Source organism: Megalobrama amblycephala, linkage group LG14 (genome assembly GCF_018812025.1).
Source record: "Megalobrama amblycephala isolate DHTTF-2021 linkage group LG14, ASM1881202v1, whole genome shotgun sequence".
Taxonomy (NCBI): domain Eukaryota; kingdom Metazoa; phylum Chordata; class Actinopteri; order Cypriniformes; family Xenocyprididae; genus Megalobrama; species Megalobrama amblycephala.
In genome coordinates, this window is record NC_063057.1 from 18,717,968 (window position 1) to 18,738,458 (window position 20,491).

A 20,491-nucleotide genomic window follows, 5' to 3' on the forward strand; every position below is an offset into this window, starting at 1 on the left:
GAGGACAACAAAAAGGACACTCGTGTGACATAGAAGACACAAAAATGCTAGTTGAAATTGTTCTCTGTGACCGGGAACAGAGAGGAGTTTTCCTCACCTCCTCAAAGCTGCGGTAGCGTGACCTATAGTCATCCTCCTTGGTCTCTGTCTCTTTCTTCTCTTCCTGTTTCTCCTTGTCCTGTTTTTCCTTCTCTTCTTTCTCATCTTCTCGAGACCGTGTGGGGCGACTGCGACCGATAGTCTTCTCCGCCTCCTGGAGATCAGTCAAGGTCACACCCTGAAAAAGAAAGTCAAAGGGTTAAAATTATGTCATTCATTTTTGAGTCTGCTAAATGACCCCAATAATGCTGTTATTTTGTTGTAAGTGCAGATATATATGAAATTACCTTATTACCATACGTGCTACTTTAAGAATATACATTATTAAAACATTTATATCAATAATAACAAATAGTATTTTATTAATATTAATAAAAACATCATATGAGCAGAAAACTATACAAGTACAGTAACAGAAGTGTATTTCCAGTTTAAAACAGCTTAACTTTGCTTATCCAATCACATTTAAAGGGGACATATCATGAAAATCTGTGTTTAAGTGCTATAATCTGGTGCATCTACCATCCTAGAAAACGTGAAAAAGGACAACCCAGTAACTTTGTTTTGGTAAGCCTTTCTCCGCAAGCATGTGAAAAAAAAAAAAAAAACACAAGCCACTCAGATTGATTTCGCTCCCCAAGTGATGTACGAAGGGGATCACTTGGGACCACCCCTTAATCTGCACATTTTCACCCACGGAGCAACCATTTTGTTTTGGCAAGCGACAATGGTGTACCAGTTCTAACGCCATGGCAAAACACGCAAAAAAGGGGGTGGACCCTGTTGAGCTGCTTTAGAGAAAAGGAAGAGTTGTTGTAGTTGAGTGTTGTTGCTATGCCGTCATTTTACGCCAGACCGCTTCACAAATGAGGGTCAAATCAATGCTGGATTTGCACAAAAGATTAACATGACGGCACATGCTAGTCGATGAGCTGAATCAACTCCGCAGCAACTACATAAATTTATCCACTAATGATTCAGAAATGTCCAGTTGCACTCTAACTTCTTCCTGCTGAACACCGTTACTGACAATCGTCATTTTGGCAGCGTGAGATTCTCCAGTTTTGTTGTTGTCGAGCAACCGAAGCGTGAGCTGCTAAAGCTCCGCCCTCTTCTGGAAAGGGGTCCATGAACAGCAGCTCATTTGCATTTAAAGGGACACAAAAATGGCATGTTTTTGCTCACACCCAAATTGGGGCAAATTTGACAAGCTATAATAATTGATCTGTGGGGTATTTTGAGCTGAAACCTGAGTGACAGAGACATTCTGGGGACACTAGAGACTTACATTATATCTTGTGAAAAGGGGCATTACAGGTCCTCTTTAAAACATATTTCTCCTTTAGTTTTAGCTCAAGTGTTATATAATATGAAGCTGACATATTTGTTATTAATAATAAAATTAAATGCAGGTAAATTCCAAATAAAAAAAAAAGAATATAATCAAGATGAAGGACTTGTAAAGGACTTTCACTTGTAAAGTATTTAATTCCCTAGATTATCCAAAAATAGGCATTACCACATGATTACGTAATATATAATTTAGTTTTTTTAAAGCAGGTAATTATTATGTTTAACCACCTAATTTTTAGATCCCGTACTTTTAAAAAGGCAAAAAAATCTAATTTCCTCTCTAATTAAAACAGTTATTTCTCCCATAAATCTCTGCCACATCACAGAGCTCAAAGCTTAATTCCAGTAAGCATATCCTGGGCTTCAAACAGTACCAACGCTGAAAATCTGAAGCAAGAACCATTAAAATCTTGCAACAAATCATTTGTAAAAAGCACTGTGGTTCTGACTATTATTAGAGAGAGTTACTGCAGGTGTTTAGATTAGAGTCTAGACTTGCCTGTGTGGACCTCCTGGACTGCCGTGCCTGTCTGGATCTGGCTTTCCTCTGAGACTCGGACTCTTCATCACGCACAGGGGTGAGGTATGATCTACAGATGCAACACAAAGAAACAAAATCCGAGAGCTGAAGCAACATGCGCTTTTGTTGAGGCTTTTTAAGGCAGCTTTAATGAGAAAAAAAATAGGCTTTGGAGAATAAATAAAACGTTCTTACATAATTAGAAACATGAACAGGAACATGCTACATTGTTTAAACTGAATTTAAACATATCTATTGAAGAAAATATGTATATTGTATAATATTGTATAATGTGTATAATATTGCTTCTTTGTGTCTAAAATGGCAAAATACAGTTTTGTGGCTGGCAATAACTATTTATAGCTAGTATACAGTCTCAATTCAGGTTTAAATTTTATTATTAAACAAAAGCCTGAATATGTCTCTTCATAAGATTAAACTGCTCAATTCATATTGATTATATTTATGATGTCTTTATGAACTTTTTGAAACTTGAAAATTTTGGTTGCATTGACTTTTCATGGAAAAATATTGTTTTTTTTTGTTTTTTTTTTTATCTTAATTTGTGTTCTGCATATGAATGGGAGTCTTATGGGTTTAAAATATTGTGAGGGTGAGTAAATAATGACAGTTTTCTTTTTTGGATGAACTATCCCTTTAAGTTGAATGACCTGAATAGGTACAATGAGTTTTGACTTTGAATCAACTTAAAAAAAAAAAGTGTGGAAAAACACTCTCCATGACGTTGCAGTGCATGTGTACCTGCGTCTCTCTCGTCCGTCAGAGCCCAGTACAGTTCCAGTAGTGGAGGTGGTAGTGGTGGTGGCTGCAGTGTTGATTGTGGGGATGACCGCAGCCGACTCCTTCTCTTTCTCTTTTTCCTTCTCCGCGCCCTCCTCTGACCAATACCTGTTTTGCATCGACACATTTCACTATCAGAACCTACTCTGAGTGTTTAGTTTGTAAGTTAAGTTGAAGAGGTATGTGTGCTCGTACCTGGACAGCAGGCTGCGGTGTCCTGTGGGTGAGGTAACAGAGGAGGTGGAGGTCGTCGTTGTGGAAGTGGCAGAAGAAGTGGAACTTAAAGCATCATCATGCCTCCTTCCAAAGGAGCCGCTACAGGAACACAGACAATAGTCAGGGAACAAATCATAGCATAAGAGGAGAGAGAGATGGCTCAAAAGAAACACTACAAGAGAAAACGGGAGAGTTCCCTCATTCCGAAAACCTGAGCAAGATCCATAATGCACAAAACAAAATGCCAAACCAAACACCAAAAACAAAGCAAAAAACAAAACAAAACCAAAAGACAAAACCAAAACAAAAAGCAAAATAAAACCAAAACAAAAAGCAAAGCAAAAAGCAAAACAAAACAAAAACTAAAAGCAAAGCAAAACCAAAAGACAAAACCAAAACAAAAAGCAAAACAAAAAGCAAAACAAAAAAAAGCAAAGCAAAAAGCAAAGCAAAACAAAAACTAAAAGCAAAGCGAAACAAAGCAAAAATACTAAAAGCAAATACTAAAATACAAAGCAAAAAACAAAACAACAAAAAACAAACCATGGTCCATAATGCACAAATAAAAAAAATAAAATAAATAACAATTAGGACTGGGCAATATAAAAAAAATAAAATATAAATATATAAATATATATATATATATATATATATATATATATATATATATATATATATATATATATATATATATATATATATATATATATATATATATATATATATTTTTTTTTTTTTTTTTTACTTTTGACAGTGTTCTATATTTACATTCAAACACTGTTTACTTTTAATTTGCATCTTTTTAGCTTTGCATTTTTATTCATCTATTTGCATTTTTATTCATCCATTATATTAGGTAATACTTGTTTGAATATTTCTTAAACAGAAATATTCATACATTTTTTTTAACTCAATGTATATTTTGCTACTGGTACTGGCCACTGAATAATAGTTCTCTCGTCAACCTTGGCAAATACATGGTGAATTATTATATTAATTTATATTATAAAATAATATAATTATATTATATTTATTATATTGTCCAGCACTATATTCAGTCCATTCTAATGTATAGTGTAAACTATACACCCCATAGACAAATAAATAACCAGACAGTAAGAATGGCAAGAAGCTACATGTGGGGAACACAAAAGACAGATGGAGGACATGGAGTGTGTGTGCGCGTTTGCTGGGCGGTGCTCGGGCAGGTACCTGCGGTGAATGTTGTAAGACTGGTAGTAGGAGGAAGGCTGCTGCCAGGCTTTAGAGTTGTTAGGTTCCAGGCTGGAGGCAGAGGAGGATTTGGCAGGCAGGTCGCGAGAGCTAGACGTGCGGCCTAACGCTAGCGTGTGAGACGTACTGCCATGTGGAAGTGGCGGGGTGAAAGAGGTGAGTTAGCAGGGAGCGGACAAACACACACACACACACACATAGACAAAATGTTACACATATAAGTGTACATACAGTGTCTAAAGCACTGACTCGCTTGTGAGGGGAGGGCTTGGTTTCTTATAAAGTCATATTTCGTTATATAAATTATAAAATACCATCAATAACTTCAAAAAAATTGGAAACCTACATGTTAAATAGAAACCATTAGCATGCTTTAAAAAAATAAAGATCTGACACTCCAACATGCTTTTTTTTTGTTATCAGAGTCTGAAACCAAACCAGGCGGCACAAGTGCAGTCATGCAAATTCATAGTTACACATTGACGCATACACATCATTTGGATGGTTTAAGGTGCTTTCATCTTTTAGACCAGGGTTTTCAAACTAAATTTTACTTAAAGCGGAACTCAGTAAGATTTGCGAAGCTCCCCCTACAGGTTCCTTCAGTGAATCACACTGTCGTAAATACTCCAAGCGCAGCAACGACTACAACGCTCACCAGCGCAGTAGTTTTGCAAATACAGTACAAGAAAGAGGAGGCGGGTAATTTGCAAATACAGTACACTTGATGGAGGTGGGTAATTTTCGAAATTGTCTTATAAAGTCATAATATATACACTTTTGAATTAGCGTAAAGCATTTTGTCACTCTCGCGTGAACGTGAACATGAGGCGAGATTGTGTCGGGTCGATGCAGCTCAACTTGCAAGTGCTGTTTTTTTGGCGTAGACGTGCCAGAGGGGGTTAGTGCTCACCTCAAACACACCACTACAAGTCAATTAACCATCGTAAGGACTTAGAAAACTATTTATGAAGGTAAAAAAAGTTACTTAGCTCTGCTTTAAATGTACTTTTGTGTCAAAGTTTCAAAATTAGGCTGTTAACTGAATAAATAAAACAAATAAAACACAAATCTAAAAAGCTGTTTTGCATTTTGAATGCATTTTAAAATGTAATTTATTCCTGAGATGGCAAAGCTGAATTTTCAGCATGTCACATGATCCTTTAAAAATCATTCTGCTGCATGCTGCTCAAGATACATTTCTGATTATTTTAAATGTGGAAAAAAGTGGTGCTGCTTAATATTTATGTGGGAATCATAATACTTTTTTTTAGGAATCTGTGATGAAAAGAAAGTAAATAAGCAACATTTATTTGAAAAAATTTTTTTGTAACAATGTAAAAGTCTTCACTGTCACTTTTGATCAATTTAATGCATCCTTACTGAACAAAAGTATGAATTTCTGATTTTTTTAATTACTGATATGGTAGTGTAAATAGAGACAAAATGTTTTATATTATTATATTACTGCATAGGAGAATGACAGGGGAGAAACAAAATTGTTGAATAAAAAGTATTCAGTGCTTCCCACACATAGACTTTACTTGGGCGGGCCGCCCACGTATAATAACCGCCGCCCAAGTATATTTGGAGACACATTTTTGCTTTTATTATTTTTATCCTCTTATACTTTTATATCCGCGCAAGATAATGAAACCATCCGCGATCGATAAACTAGTCGTTTCGTACCTGCTCGTTATGTGTGCGTCAGAACTGTTTACTCCTGCTGACATTCACACAGGCGCTGCATTTTGCAAAGTCACAAGGGGGCGCTGTTGCGCGTTCTACAAGCTCGCGCAACAGCGCTTCAGTCTGCTTCAAAGTGATTCTCAATCAATGAAAAGCGCAGATTTATGCCAAGCGATTGCTAATGAACTCAAGTTGATGAATTATTACAAAGTCTACATTATGGCCTTTATATAAAATGTTTTAGACGACTGTAAGAATCTGAAGGATCAGACTCTTATTTCAAAATAAGAGTCCTGGTGTATTTCGGGCTTATTTATAATTAAAAGTCACACGCTACGTTTTTTCTTTTGGGCATTATTGGTATTTTGGTTACACAAATTGTATTTAATTTGATTTCCATTTAATTCATAGTAAATTATTGTAGTCTCTCCCACAGGAAGAAAAGACTAAGAACATTATTTGACATATATTATTCATTTTATAAATTGTACTAGTAAAATCTGTGTCCCATTCACTGAGAGAGACACTATATGACAGCAAGAAGAACATAGGAAAAGGTGAACCATTTAAATGCTGTAATTTTGCATAATTTACAATGCATAATATTAGTATGTAATTAAATGTAATATGCTATGTAATTAAAATTAATTTCAATAAATAAAAATACTGTTAAAAATGACACATTATTTGTTTGTCACATGTAGTAGACCATTTTTGTGCCGTGGGTAATAGGAGGATTTTTCGCTCGGCTACCACCGCAAGTATATTTCAAACCTGTGGGAAGCACTGGTATTCTCATTGCTTCATAACATTAAGGTTGAACCACTGCAGTCACATTGACTATTTTGACGATGTCTTTACTACTTTTCTGGACCTTTAATGACGGTAACTACGTTGCTTTCTATGGGAGTTAAAAAAAAAAAACTTCTTGGATTTCATCAAAAATATCTTAATTGTGTTCCAAAGATGAACAAAGTTCTTGCGGGTTTGGAACAACACAAGGGTGAGTAATTAATGACAGAATTTTCATTTTTGGGTGAACTAACCCTTTAAAAAGTTTGAAAACCTCTCTTTTAGACAGGCACATGCATGCTAGGAAGATGATTATCATGCTCAAAAGACCATCTAAAAGAACGTCCGATGACAGCGAGCCGAGATTAACCAACTTCTGCAGTTCTACTCAAGTTAGTTGTTAGTAATGTTTCTAAACTGCAGTACTTACACCGGTTTATGAGATGGTTGTATTAAGATGGTTAGAATCTCAGTCAAAGTGTCATACACAAACGCAAGCCAAATAAAGGCAAAATAAAGGTGCAAGAAGCATCTCAGATAGCAGCAGCAGGAAGAAGCGATCAGCTTTTCGCCCATCTCTTTGAAAGTCTCAGTCGCTAGCCAATAAAATGAATATAGTTACTAGAATAAAAGCTAACCTGCGCTGATAGCTGGAGGTTCTGTTTTGTGAGGCCGTTCCGTCGCTGTTCTTCAGGTCTTCTTCCCAGCGTCTCCTAGTGTATGAGCCGCTACGTACCAGACTAGCAGCCGAATCCCTAAGGACCACAAGCTATAAATAGTACCTCCAATTCCAGAGAACCACTCTTGAAAAAACTGTTACACTACTAGACTAACTAGAGTATACTGGACACCATCTAACCAACATTATTTATATTCTTCTCTCTTACAACATGAACATGCTGCATCAGCCACAAACACATGCTACACTTGAGCTTGTGCTTCACACTGCAACACAACATGGAGCAGCAGAAGGTGCTCTCAAAAATGCACAAAACAGCAAGTGTCCTTTCTTTACCTGTTTTCCTTTTCGTCAATGTCTGATGTGCTAACGTGTCTCCTCGGGATGGTTGGAGCGACATACGCCAGGCGTGTCTTCTCCTTTTCCTGTGCAGATCAATAAAGAGGTTCAAATCTCTATAAAACGAACTCAAGAATCAAATGCAAACAGCTTCAATCTTACAATTAAAAACAGGGTTATTTGACCCAAAACTAAATTCTGGTAGACCTTTTCCTTGTCTTTATTGTCCAGTGAGGATGACAGGCGAGGAGAAGAGGCCGAGCGCATCACCCCGGCTGTGTCCTTCTCTTTTTGTGCCTCTTTAGTTGTGCTGATTTCTGCCAGTGCTCCGTAACTGCCGGTTTTCCGCAGGCCCAGACGCCATGATGCAGGAGACTCATCCTTCCTCTCCTCATCTTTAGGAGACACCTTCCCTGCAGGTGTGCTCACCTGAGGAGGAGAAAGAACAAATAAAGAAGGGATGGGGGTTGAAATCCAAAGTTAGTTAGTTTTGGGAGTGCCTCAAGTCTGTTTTATGCCATTTCCAACATTTGAGAAGCCCAAATTCCAACTTTATAATCACAGAAATATCTAGAGCACACACATGTGCAGATGTGGCATTTACTAGCACACATTGTGAATCAACATTAGGGGTCGTCCATGTGTGCGGGTGAGAGAACAGAGAACTCGGATCAGTTTGACAGGTCAAAGCAAGGCGTACATATGGGAGCAGTGGACAGCAGGGCTGAGCAACTTTGATATTTTCAACAATTTCAAATAGAGTGCAACAGTGCCCACCCACTTTTTCAATGGCGTTGGCTCCGGAAGTATTGTTTCCATTCACTTCTCCCATAGGGATTTCAAAAAAGTCTTTGTTAAAGCATTTTAAGTCATGAACCAAGCCAACATGCTATGAGGTGAACATTACAAACTTTGATTTGAAGCAAAAAAGTATTTGAAAATCAGACAAAACTATAAAAGGTACAAGACTCAATGCATTTTGATTGTTTCGACTCTCTGACTGGTGGAATTTTCTGTAAAGCATTATGGGTAATGTAGTTTTTCCACCATGAATTCCGTTGTTAAACACATTATTATTTTAAAACTAAGTTGAAATAATGCAAGCTTCAACAGAAGTAAATACCATTGATTCGTAGTTCACAGCAAGGCTGTCTTTAAAGGTTTATAAGTTATCATTAAAAAATATTTTCCTATGGAGAAAATTAATGGAGTTTTTCCTTCCAGAACCTGACTGTTGCACTTTATATGCAGTTTATTATTTATGTATGTGCTCTGAAATGGACATCTCGGCTTTAAGAAAATGTAATGGCCAAAAAGAAGGAAAAAAAAAAAAAAAAGAAGAGCATTGCTAACAATGCTGCTTAATGTTAAATTGCCAACAAAATAATATATAGTATATTGTAAATATTCTATAAAAAATAAAATACAAACATTTTAATAAAAATAAAGAAAATTTGCAATAATATAAATATTAAAAGGGTAAATACGATTTATATTATGTTTATAAATAAACATTTTAAAAAATAAATGTTGTTTTAATATTATTTTATGACTAAAACTAATATATACAAATTTAAATTTTTTTTTTTTTAAAATTAATAGCTGTTTTATAGACTAACAAAAACAAATAAAAACAAACGCCCAGCCCTAGTGCTTTGATGCCTATAAAATTCAAAAATAAACTTCAAGGGAAACATGTGGGGCCATTTTTGAACGGGTTTGTGGATTTCATTGCCTTCAGAAATGCAAACTTGAATTACAATCGTTTACTAGGCCTTAAGATGATGGGAATGCTATTATAAAATCAACGAAGATGACAAAACCAAACATGCCCAATTTCAATCAATATGTTAGTTTTTGCCAACTCATCAGCATCCTGGTGACCTGTTAGGGTTTAGAGTCAATGATGAATGAATTCGCCCTTATCAAAGTAGTTTATTGTACACACAACACTGATGTCACCCCGTCATATTTAGTCCACCACATTCAAGTATAAAACTACCACACAGATGATTTTCGACAGCACGTCATCACAGCCGCGAATGACAGCGACAACACCATGCAGTGAGCCAGTGACAGGAAGAGGATATGGTCTTGGATTAGGCAGTTATCTGATTGGTTAGGGACGTGGTCATTTGGGGAACATAAAGGGCAGGAGGGAAGAGGGGGTGGGAAACACAACGCTGAACACACCGAGGCCTCACCATCGCTTTTTTGGGCACAAGTGAAATGCCAGTTTTGCGCAAGCCTTGACGCCACAACGCAGGACAGCCTGGCTCCCCCCCAGGCACAAGGGCAGTAATGTTATCAGACTAAAGCCATCCAAGACAACAGCAATGAGTAGAGAGAAAAAAACAGATGATTGTGAAGAAAAAGGAAGGAAGATAGAACCCTTGAATGAAATAAATCAAGCAGCAGCAGCAGCAAAGGAAACAGATACTTCAAGATGCACGAGTGACAGAGAGAAAGGGAGAGCAAAGAAAAAGGAAATATATGAAAGCCCAGTTATAGCATGTAATGTGTTTAGCTGGCAAACTTGAGTTTAAGATGCAATTAAAAAGCATGTTCGTCTTGGGGAATAATAAACAAAAAGAAACATGATTCATAAAAATAAGCTAACAAACAAAAGAATAACAACTTGCATTATACTGGCCCATTATGTTTGATGAATAGCAATCAATGTGTTTTGTGCATTTGAAATGTTTTATTGCACATTTCGTTTTGCACAGCAGCTGCAGCCACTTTATTTAATTTTATTTTAGGCTAAAATTAATCTATTCAATTTTATTGTTAACATTTAATAAAAATGGACTTCCATTCATTTTGATTTATTATAACTTCTGCTTCACAACAAAAGCAGCTTCTTATGGCAATAAAACAGAGAAATGTCTTCCTGAACGTTAAAATACCCTCTAAAAAAACTCCTAAGACTAAAACAAAGATTATGATGCACCGTGTTTGTTTGTGGGTAGGTTTAAGTAGTAACACAGTTGGTTACAATACAGTTTAGCTCTTACATTGCTAGTATCATGCTGTACCAGCTGAGCTACAGGAAGACAAACTACAGGAACACGGATGTCTCCTTGGAAATTCACTTCTTTGAATTCATTGTAAACCGTTTCTCATGGTACTAAACATCCATCAAAAGTCAATCTACTTTCATAATCCAACTAGCATTAAATAAAGCCAAATTAAAGTTCAAATTAAGTTACACAAATTTATTAAAAAAAATAATTATTCAAACTATATTGATTTTAAAAATATTCAAAACCTAAACAATAACCAAATGTATTTACATTAAATTCTGTTTACATTGAAATCAAATCTGTTCTGAATAATAGCATTTTCTAACAACAAACTTGATGAAAGCCTGACATTGATGAAATTCCCTTACGGACCAGCAGAGGGAGGCAAGTACATGGTAAAGCAGCGAGGAGGACATTTTCTCTCCTCTCAAGTGCACAGTACTAGAATTCACTGCACAATGATATGCCTGAAAACCACGTCCATCAGCTGATTTTTTTTTTAGATTTTTGCGACCATGCTATGCTGATGCCAATGATCCTGTAACTCCTTTGTTACGAAGCCTACAAACTGTCGGTTCATCATGAAACAGCCAATAACATTCATTCTGAAAAGTTGCAAATGCAACTTTCTTGCTTACCGACACATGCTCAATACATGCTATGCATGAAGAATGAATGATATTTCCAAGGAGAAGTCTTTCTGTGAGCTGAAAGACGTAGAAACATGGAAGACAAATACTGGGTGGAAGGAATGGTGGACGGCACATTCAAGGGCAGATAATGTACCTTTTTGGTAGGTGAGGTTGGGGTGGTCACCTGGTTGCTTGGGGTAGTTGGCGACGTGACGGTGATACTAGTAGGTGCAGGTGCAGGTGTGCTGTTGGAAATGCTTGACGGAATAGAAGGCTTGGTCTTGTCTGGAAAAAAAAGAACAAAAAGAGAGTACGTAAATAAATTTTCACAAATTTACCACAAAGCTAGTTGGGGAAGCGTATGTGATGGTCACTGTCTCAAACAGTTACCTGCTTCGTTCTCAGACTCTGAGTCTTCCTCCTCCTCTTCCTCACTAGAGCAGCTAGACTCGTCCTTCTTCCCCTCTCCCTCTTCTTCATCCACCTTCTCTGGCTCCAGAGTTTCAATTCTTGGGGCAGTCTTCTCTGGCTCCAGTAGAACTGTTTCTTTACTAAAGCACAGATGAACTCAATAGGTAAGCACCCCTTACATCAAACTCTTCACGCACAAAGCCCCAAGTACACTTTGAATTTAATGCGTACGCTTAGGTATGTGTACAATGCGTCTGACAAATTTCATCATTAGCATAGTACACACGCAGACGGATTTGTAACATATGCACCTTGAATTTTTTTGCACTAATCAGTTGGCAACACTGGCCCGGTCCACTGTTTGACAGTCGGAAGACGCGAAACAACAAACTACTGAAAGTGACAGTGATGAGTGCTTGTGTGAGGGCATTAAGTTTGTTTGTTTATTACGTTTTTAATGTCATGTTAGCATCAGGGCTATTTACATAGCAAACACAAGATCAATATCACAATCCATAAAATTTAAATGATTTTGTGAGGGCAATAAGCGAGTTTGAAACAGTTTAAAAGAGTACTTCTGGAGAGAAATAACGCAGACACTGGACAAAGATGAAACTTTCAAATACTATTTGTCATCTGTTTGTTTTTCTATCAAGGAGAGTATATACTTTGAAAGGCTATGCGCAGTGCGCCGTAAATATTCCTGATTCTTGATCAGCTAGGCTGATTTTTTTTTTTTTTTTTCAAATAGTTGATTCAGTTGACTAAACTTTTTTTATTAGGTTTTGGGCTAAAAATATTGTTTTTGGTTTTTATGGCTGGGTATTGACACAATTTTCGAATCGATTACTATTCACATGCTTTCGATTTGATTTTGATTCGATTTTGATAATTTTGGACGTGGTATTTCAGTTACAGTACATGGCAAATTTTCTAGAGGAAAAAAATCTCAACTAATGCTGTAAACTACACATGGGAGTCAGTTGGTACTACTATAATAACAACATTGAAGGTTAAAGGTTATATTATTTATATACAAACACTTAAATTACACTCAATGATGTTTTTATTATAAATAAAGTTTATAATTACATAATTATATTTCTACTCCAATTCTTTTTTTTGAAATATAAACATTTAAATCACAGCTGCCATAACTGATTTATTCAAACATGCATTAAATATTGAAGAACATTAAAAATTATAATGATTATGTAACAGTGCATAGCTATATTTATCAGAATGTTGCTTTCTAGAGTACACTTTTCTAGCTGACTATGTGACGTTGTTTACAAGCTGTTTTACTGACGTCTTTCCGAGGTTGAAACACCGATTGAGCGATTACACGAGACATGATACGGATTTCGGTAAGTTGTACTGTATATTTTAACATACCTTCAGATGTTTAGTCGTGTTTATTTCGCACTGTAACTGGTATTAAAGCGGAGGAGAGGATGTTCACATGCACTCGTGCTGCCGCTTCTCTTTAACTGAGGCACTAAAACGATCTGTCACATCACATTAAACAGCGCCAAAACGGTATTTATTTTTTGAATCTCGTGATAAGATTGACATCAATTGAAATCTGAGACTTTGCTTCATATAAAAAGTAACAAAGCACAAAGATTATTGCGTTTTATTGGATGAGAGGCCTTACATATTCTGCTCATTCATCAACTGAAAACAGACTAGACTAATCGATTCTTGGGATTTAAGAATCGATATCAGTTTGTAAAAATGAGAATCGATTAAAATCGAGAAATCTATATTTTTTTTACCCAGCCCTAATGGTTTTGGTGTACAAACAGTTTGCGAATATTCTCTATACTTGTCATTTAGGCTGTTTTCACATCTTATTCACTTGCTAGGTCCAAACTGAAACATGCAGCTATGAATATTACGTTAATTAGTGTAATGAGCATGAGCATTTGTGTGCAAAGACGCAAATTATATGTCCTCAACAGCGGTTCAGTTTTGCCATTTAAGTTTATACTACCAGACCTGAACCCCAGACCACTTTTTCAAGCAGGACTTGAAAAATTGCTATCATATCAGCCAACCAATGATGAAATACAGCTTTGTTTCCACACCACAAGCTCTAGTGTAAAAGCGCCCCAAGTCGACATTTATGGTAAGCTCAAGACATTGGGCAAACAGTATATCAATCACATCATGGTGGTTTCTCTCTAGTGAGCACAGCCATTTACCTCTTCAGTTGTTTCACAGATTGATTATTGTCCCCAGTAGTCGTAGTTTCTATTAATGGAGACTTCTTAACATCCTTCTTTTCACTCAGAAGCTAAAAACAAACAGAACATGTCAGCTTAAGGCTACAAAACAAAGCCGAATTATGTTTACGATTGAAGATCCGATGCCAAAAGCGTGAAATTACCAGATTCTGTTTCTTTTGCAGCTCTTCTAAATATCCCAAGATATCTTCATCAGCTACGTCAAATGCCGTCTGACCCTGAGAACCAAAATACAACTCGAATCAGAGACATTTTAATTGTAGTTCAGATTCTGAAGAAGACTACACAGAAGCTAATAGCACAGACAGAACCATAAAACCCGTACCACTTTATTGATGATGTCCATATCACACAAATGTTCTACTAGTATCCGGCAGGCCTCTTCTTTGCCCCAGTGTGCAGCAGCGTGGAGCGGAGTCCAGCCATCGTAGTCTTTAATATTTACATCATACCCTGCTTGGATTAAAAGCCTGCAAACAGTTAGAGCGACAGAAATAACATGATGAGATTAGACAAATCTGGGTTTCTTGGATTTTGGTGCCGCAATCTAAGCTTGGCCTCATTTGCCAAAGGCCTGGGATATTGAGTAGACCAATGGGTTCATTTTTCCATTGCCTAGAAGGCATGTTATGCATGCCAACATTTAGTTTTCAACACATAAAAATATGCATTAGATGTGAAGTTTTCTGAGATTCCACACACCAAAACAAAACAGTCTATCCAGTTACAATCCCGTTGTTTTGGTGCAGCGGCAGATGGAGCAGTTGTCACAGTCATTCAACTCTGACATCGAAAGGCTGAAAGCACCATAAACAGAAACACTGCCTAAATCCTGCCACACATCTTGAGCAGTGTTTGTTCAACAGCTCATGATAATCTACTGTAATGGAGACAGATAAACAGGTTACATACTGTCACGTCTTGTGTACAAGAACCAAGAAAAGTTGAAAGGTGAAGTATGGGATAGACCAAGTAAAGCCTCCACACCTGCAGTACCAAAGTTTCATTTGTTTCTACCTTCACTAGCTACTAAATCTCACTTACTGGCAAAGGAATAAAGACAAATATTATCACAGGTGTCCTCTGAATCTTTTGAGGATGGCAAAATGGCAAAATCTTTCTACTTACTTTAAAACCTCAGTGTATCCCTTGGCTGCAGCGACATGTAGTGCGGTCCCCCCAGACTTGGCGTGCCGGACGTCGTTGATCTGGCCGCTGTTAAGCCACTGTCGCGCATCCCTTAGCATGATCCGCTCCTCCTCTTTCCTGGCCGCCTCGATATCCACGCCTGAAGCAAGATGGAGGGAGGGACAGATCCTTAGGATTAGTACATATACTTGACCTGGCCAAACTGCAGGATATCCAAGGCCAATCATAGGAAACTTCGACACGGTTAATTATTTTATGATGTGTTAGTCATGCTGAATGGCTCATGTTTAACTGCAGTTAACAACCACAGGGGTCACTAAGTTGACTACAGTGCAGCAAGGTAAACCATTTCAGGAATGACTGGCGTGTCTATAACAGTGACAAAGGTTATGTTTGTGAAAAAAAAAAAAATTGTCTATTAATACAATACCAAGTAAAAAATACCTAAAAAATAAAATAAAATAGCTTCTTTGACTACTATCTGATTGACAGTACAAAATAATTTTATTCTAATGATTTTAACAAACTAAACCCAAGAATGTGAACTACTTTGATTCTTTTAATTGTTTCTAAAACACAACATGTAAACTACTTCATATTGGAGGACTGCCAAATATGTCACTGTACCTCTAGTCTATATACCCTCACATTTACTCAGGCATGTAGAGACCTGAATAGCATTATGCTAAAACTGGAAAACAACAATAGAAACTTTAAAGTATATAACTTTGAAGTTAGCGACCATTAATCATGCCTCAAAATGCTTAGCAACATCTCCACTGAGTACCAAAACAAGGTCAAAGCTTTATATATAGAAAGATAACTGACAGCTACTTGACCTTCCATTTTTGTCAGAATAATGAACGTAAAAGGAGGCGTCTCAGATTACAGATGAGCAGCATGCCATGTCCCTTATATGGATACAGGACCAACTGAATGTCCGGCAGGTGCGGCTGCTGGGGGAAGTGGTCTGTGATGTGATTGAAGAGATCTTGATTTTGATCAGTTTAGCTGAAGAGATGGGGCCCAAATCTTACAAGAAAGCTGGAAGTAAGTCAGCGGCATGAAAAAGACAGATCCACGGGACAGAAATCTATAGGAATTCCTGTGCAAATTTCCGATCGTGGGAAGAAATCACAAGAATTAAGAACATGCCTTCGTCAAGTGAAGCCTGAATATCATAGGCTTTTCTGGTGTAAATAGGTGATGTCTAGACAGTAATTCTCAATCTCTTGAGATTTGTATTTGCTGCCAAGGTAAGAGGTTGGTAATAGGGGTACAGCGGGTCTCCAAATACAAGTACAGTTTCTTCAAAATCAAACGCTTAAAATTAATGTACAAGTGATAACATGAATGCACTAATATAAAATCCTGGTTGATAAACATAAGCTGATAATTCAGTGCTTGACATTTACGCATTAACATGAGTGGATAAGGAGCAAGTGAAAGAATTTTACTTGCCTGACCGGGCAAGTAGCCTAATTAAAATGTCAACAACAAAAAATATAGTACCTTATTATTGAATTTGATAAGATTTAAGAATTTGACATGAAAGATGACATACATTTAAGGTTGAGAAAAATTGCATTTTATAAAAGGTAAAAAATGCCAAAAAACAAAAATATATTAAGTCCTTTTTTCTTTCCAGACAAGAAACTTTTTTACTCAGACAAGTCAATGACCGATTTACTTGTCAGAGGGACAAGCACATAACAAGGCTTAATGTCGAGCCCTGTAATTATATTCATGCTATAAGCAGATAACCAAAATAGAAATAATGCAGACTAGAAGTAAATTTATTTTTTTTAAATGTTGTAACACAGTTTTAAATTAAAAACTGTTATAATATTGTAACACCTAGGCATTAGGGCTACACGATAAATCGCAAATTGCGATTTGACAAAGGCTGCGATTATTTTATGTGCAGCTTGTTAGAGCTGAACGGCTCTGTGATCAGTAGTAAATGCTTCTCCATCTGAAAGCCAGAGGGCGCTCTTGCGCAGAAACTCCAAATATGCACTGCCGTAGAAGTAGATAACGTGTCATTTCAGGAAATCCCTTTGGGCATTATACTAATCGCTGTAGCTGAATAAACAGAAGATTGAAACACTTTGATTAAACATGACTAATAAACAACTGCCATATTCTGTGTAAGAAGTCACATCATCCCACAGAAAAATGCTCAACTGTCGTTATAAATTAAGTTTGGAGTAAAAACATTATTAAATGTTGTTTGTTGGACAAGATGTTGGATAAATGCTTTTCATGTCTGGAAAGATGTTTGACGTGTGTTGCTTTTTCAAATGTACATAATAAGCGACTCAAACACGCAGTGCTTTCAGATGGATTAGCATTTGGAGACGTACTTCACTGACAAGCTACGCATAAAAAAAAAATTTAAAAACATTTTTAAAAAAAGAATCGAAGCCTTTGTGATTTCATAAATCGCACTAAGAATAGCATTTAAGCTCGATTTCAATGGGTTTTTTTTGTATTGTGTGATAAATCATGTAGCCCTACTAGGCAATAAAACATTATGATGTATTATAAAACAGTGGTTCCCAAACTGGGGTATGCGTACCCCTGGGGGTACATGAGGTGACAAAAGGGGGTACGCGAACAAAATGCTGAGTAGTTCAATTAATTCTACCTTAAAATAATATTAAAATCGAGCATGTATTTCTAACTGCCAAAATTTCGTTAATCCAGTACATTTAATCAAATGACCACACAAGCAGCATAGATATGATAGATTGCATGCAGAATCTGCTGCCTTAAATCGCGCTAAATTACTGTCATTCTTGACAATGCACCTTTGTAAAAGATTCAGCACTTACTCGCATGAAGAACAAACATAGACACAGATAATGGATTAATTTCGATTTAAGACTCAAATTTTCTCCGATACAAAAACATACCTTGTGTGAGTTCTTGTATTTAATGATGATAACGAGCATGAATGCATTGTTCCCAAATATCCACATGACTGCAAACGTGACATTATTATACAACAGGTCAAAAAATAAAACGTACATTTTAAACAGTACTGTCAGTATTTACTCTATTTTGCAATGAAATAATAGTTCTAACGAAAACCACAGCAGAACTACAACACACGTCTGTGTTTCGCGAACAATTCTGCGGCTTTGAACGAATCGTGAAAGTCAACGATTCAATGATTCATTCACAGCCACTTGCTTCGTTACTGAATGAATGACTCGTTTTACCACCGTTATTAAATTTGTGATTTTAAAATTAACTCTGTAAGTGTTATAACAATGTATATAACTAATATGGACTAGACAAAATATGTCACTACCAGATGTATACAGCAATGTGTCACAGCTGACCAGCTGTTTTTAAGCAGTGACCGCAGCCTTAAAAGATGTTCACAAAAGCCATTTACATTCAGTAAGAGTTGGTGATTTCTGAGGGCATGAACACAGAGTCTCAGCAGACATTTGTTTGCAATGCCACAACCAAACTATATGCACGCTGCCATTCGTGTGACTTATCTCTGCTTATGGGTATCAATTAAGTTCTTTATTTGCCTGTGCAAACCGGAGCACCAGCACTCCTCAGCAACCCAGGACAAAAGGCTGAAGATATACTTTCGTTGGGCAATCGAGATGCAGATTGCTCAAAATGGTGAACAAGTAGCGATGTCACCAGTGGCTCTGCTGAATCAACACAGCCAACAGATGGGGAAAAACAGCTTTGCTTTGTTTTTCCTTCTTAATAGGTTCGAGTGCATTGTGTAACAGACAGCTGATGAGCATAATAGCTCTTTTTTCTCATCTGAAAGACCAAGGCTGCACGTAACAAGTAAAAACAGGTAGAACAAAAGTGCTCTGAGTGCCAGGAGAATATGCAGCCACTATAAAAAGCAAGAGACAAATGGACCTCCACAAGAGAGCTAAACAAGCCAAGCCCATTGGTTAGCAGATAAAACATTCATTTTAGGCCCTGATACAGTTCAAGTGAAATCGAAGGATGAACTGTTGTGACATCATTTCAAACAAAACCAAGCCAAAAAGCAGTTTGTTTCAGGAGTTGAAAACAGCTTGCCTAAATGAACAACCATTGGCCTGTGGCAATTACATAATATGTAGATATGCTCTACGGCTCCAGCCGTCTGTTAAGTCCTTTGAGGTGAGACGTCCATGAGTGAAACATGAACACACTAGAGAGCTGCTTTATAGCAGAAATTAAAGTTGTAAGGCAAGTGCATAGAACATTTATATATTCATCTAAACTCTGCTCCCAGTAGTTTGGGCAACATCAGGATGTAGACTAACAATATACCAATGCTTAGGTATTTCAAACTTCTTTTTACCCCTAAGCGAAGCACGAAAAAGAACTGTGCTGTGAGTATACCAGACTTTGAGGCTATTTTATGTAAGGTACATTAATCCTCTTCATCCTAAAAGTCAGTTTTTGTCACCATCCATCAGACAGATTATGTCATCCATGATGGACTTAGAGCCTCTGACATCTGATTTGCCAGGCAACAGGAGCTGAAAAAAGGCTTTGGCTGGGAGAGGCACCTCGGTCACATGATTCCTGTGGAAATAAGCAAGGGGTATTAAGTATGAGGGATGACCCTACTGAGGGGGTGGTGGTCTCTGCTTAAGTTTAACCTCATGACTAGGGTCTTGTTCAAAAGGAGACAGGGAGTGAGAAAAAAGATAATCACATTAAAAGAGGTTGAAGGCATTATACAATACTCAGCGTTACATAATGCCATCTCTGAGCTGAGAATAGAGCCGTGTCGTATATTACAATACATGGAGTAAAGCGTGGGCTCCTGTTCCAGTCTGACTACAGAACGACAAGCATCCTTGACCAAAAGGAAAAGGATGATCCATTTAAGCTGTTCAAACATCAGGGTTCACCAGTCCTGATTTCTGAACTCCAAAGATTTGCGCATACAGAACTGTGCGCTGGAGGTTTGCAGGGGTCTATCATGCATGCTGACACCTCTTCTCCAAAGCTGAAGTGTCTCCAACACTCAAATACAAGCTGACAGCTGCCATTGGCAGGGCTGAATGCCCATGAGCGTGGGCTGAATTGTGAATGTTATATAACATGCTCTTAAAGAGTGTGAATGCTAACAAATAGGAGGGCAGAGCAATTATCAACAAATTCACGCCACATGTTGAGCTGTTAGGAGCAATAAAGGACAAGCACAAGCTCGGATTTTGCTCTGAGAATTGTCTTCTTGCTGCATACCAAGATGGTGCTCAAGTTTCAGCAGCTACTGGGCTTACTGCGGGCCAAAACCATGAAAGCTGAACCTGAGG

General features: G+C 37.2%; 1 protein-coding gene across 7 annotated transcripts in view; it reads right to left on the reverse strand.

Moving 5' to 3' along the window:
- The window catches only part of ppp1r12a (protein phosphatase 1, regulatory subunit 12A), an 80,609-nt gene that overhangs the window by 22,177 nt on the left and 37,941 nt on the right, over positions 1-20,491 (reverse strand). For 3 of the 7 annotated variants that reach the window (XM_048157010.1, XM_048157012.1, XM_048157015.1), the window contains exons 4-17: positions 15,168-15,327; positions 14,365-14,509; positions 14,183-14,257; positions 13,998-14,089; positions 11,770-11,930; positions 11,534-11,664; positions 7,929-8,150; positions 7,719-7,807; positions 7,342-7,458; positions 4,202-4,348; positions 2,969-3,088; positions 2,735-2,881; positions 1,952-2,042; positions 98-277 (exon numbers count right to left, since the gene is read on the reverse strand). In XM_048157010.1, the coding sequence (XP_048012967.1) occupies positions 98-277; positions 1,952-2,042; positions 2,735-2,881; positions 2,969-3,088; positions 4,202-4,348; positions 7,342-7,458; positions 7,719-7,807; positions 7,929-8,150; positions 11,534-11,664; positions 11,770-11,930; positions 13,998-14,089; positions 14,183-14,257; positions 14,365-14,509; positions 15,168-15,327 (1,877 nt within the window). Of the gene's footprint in view, positions 1-97; positions 278-1,951; positions 2,043-2,734; positions 2,882-2,968; positions 3,089-4,201; positions 4,349-7,341; positions 7,459-7,718; positions 7,808-7,928; positions 8,151-9,925; positions 10,034-11,533; positions 11,665-11,769; positions 11,931-13,997; positions 14,090-14,182; positions 14,258-14,364; positions 14,510-15,167; positions 15,328-20,491 lie in introns of all 7 variants that reach the window. The other 4 variants (XM_048157017.1, XM_048157011.1, XM_048157013.1 and 1 more) reach the window with 4 other exon arrangements.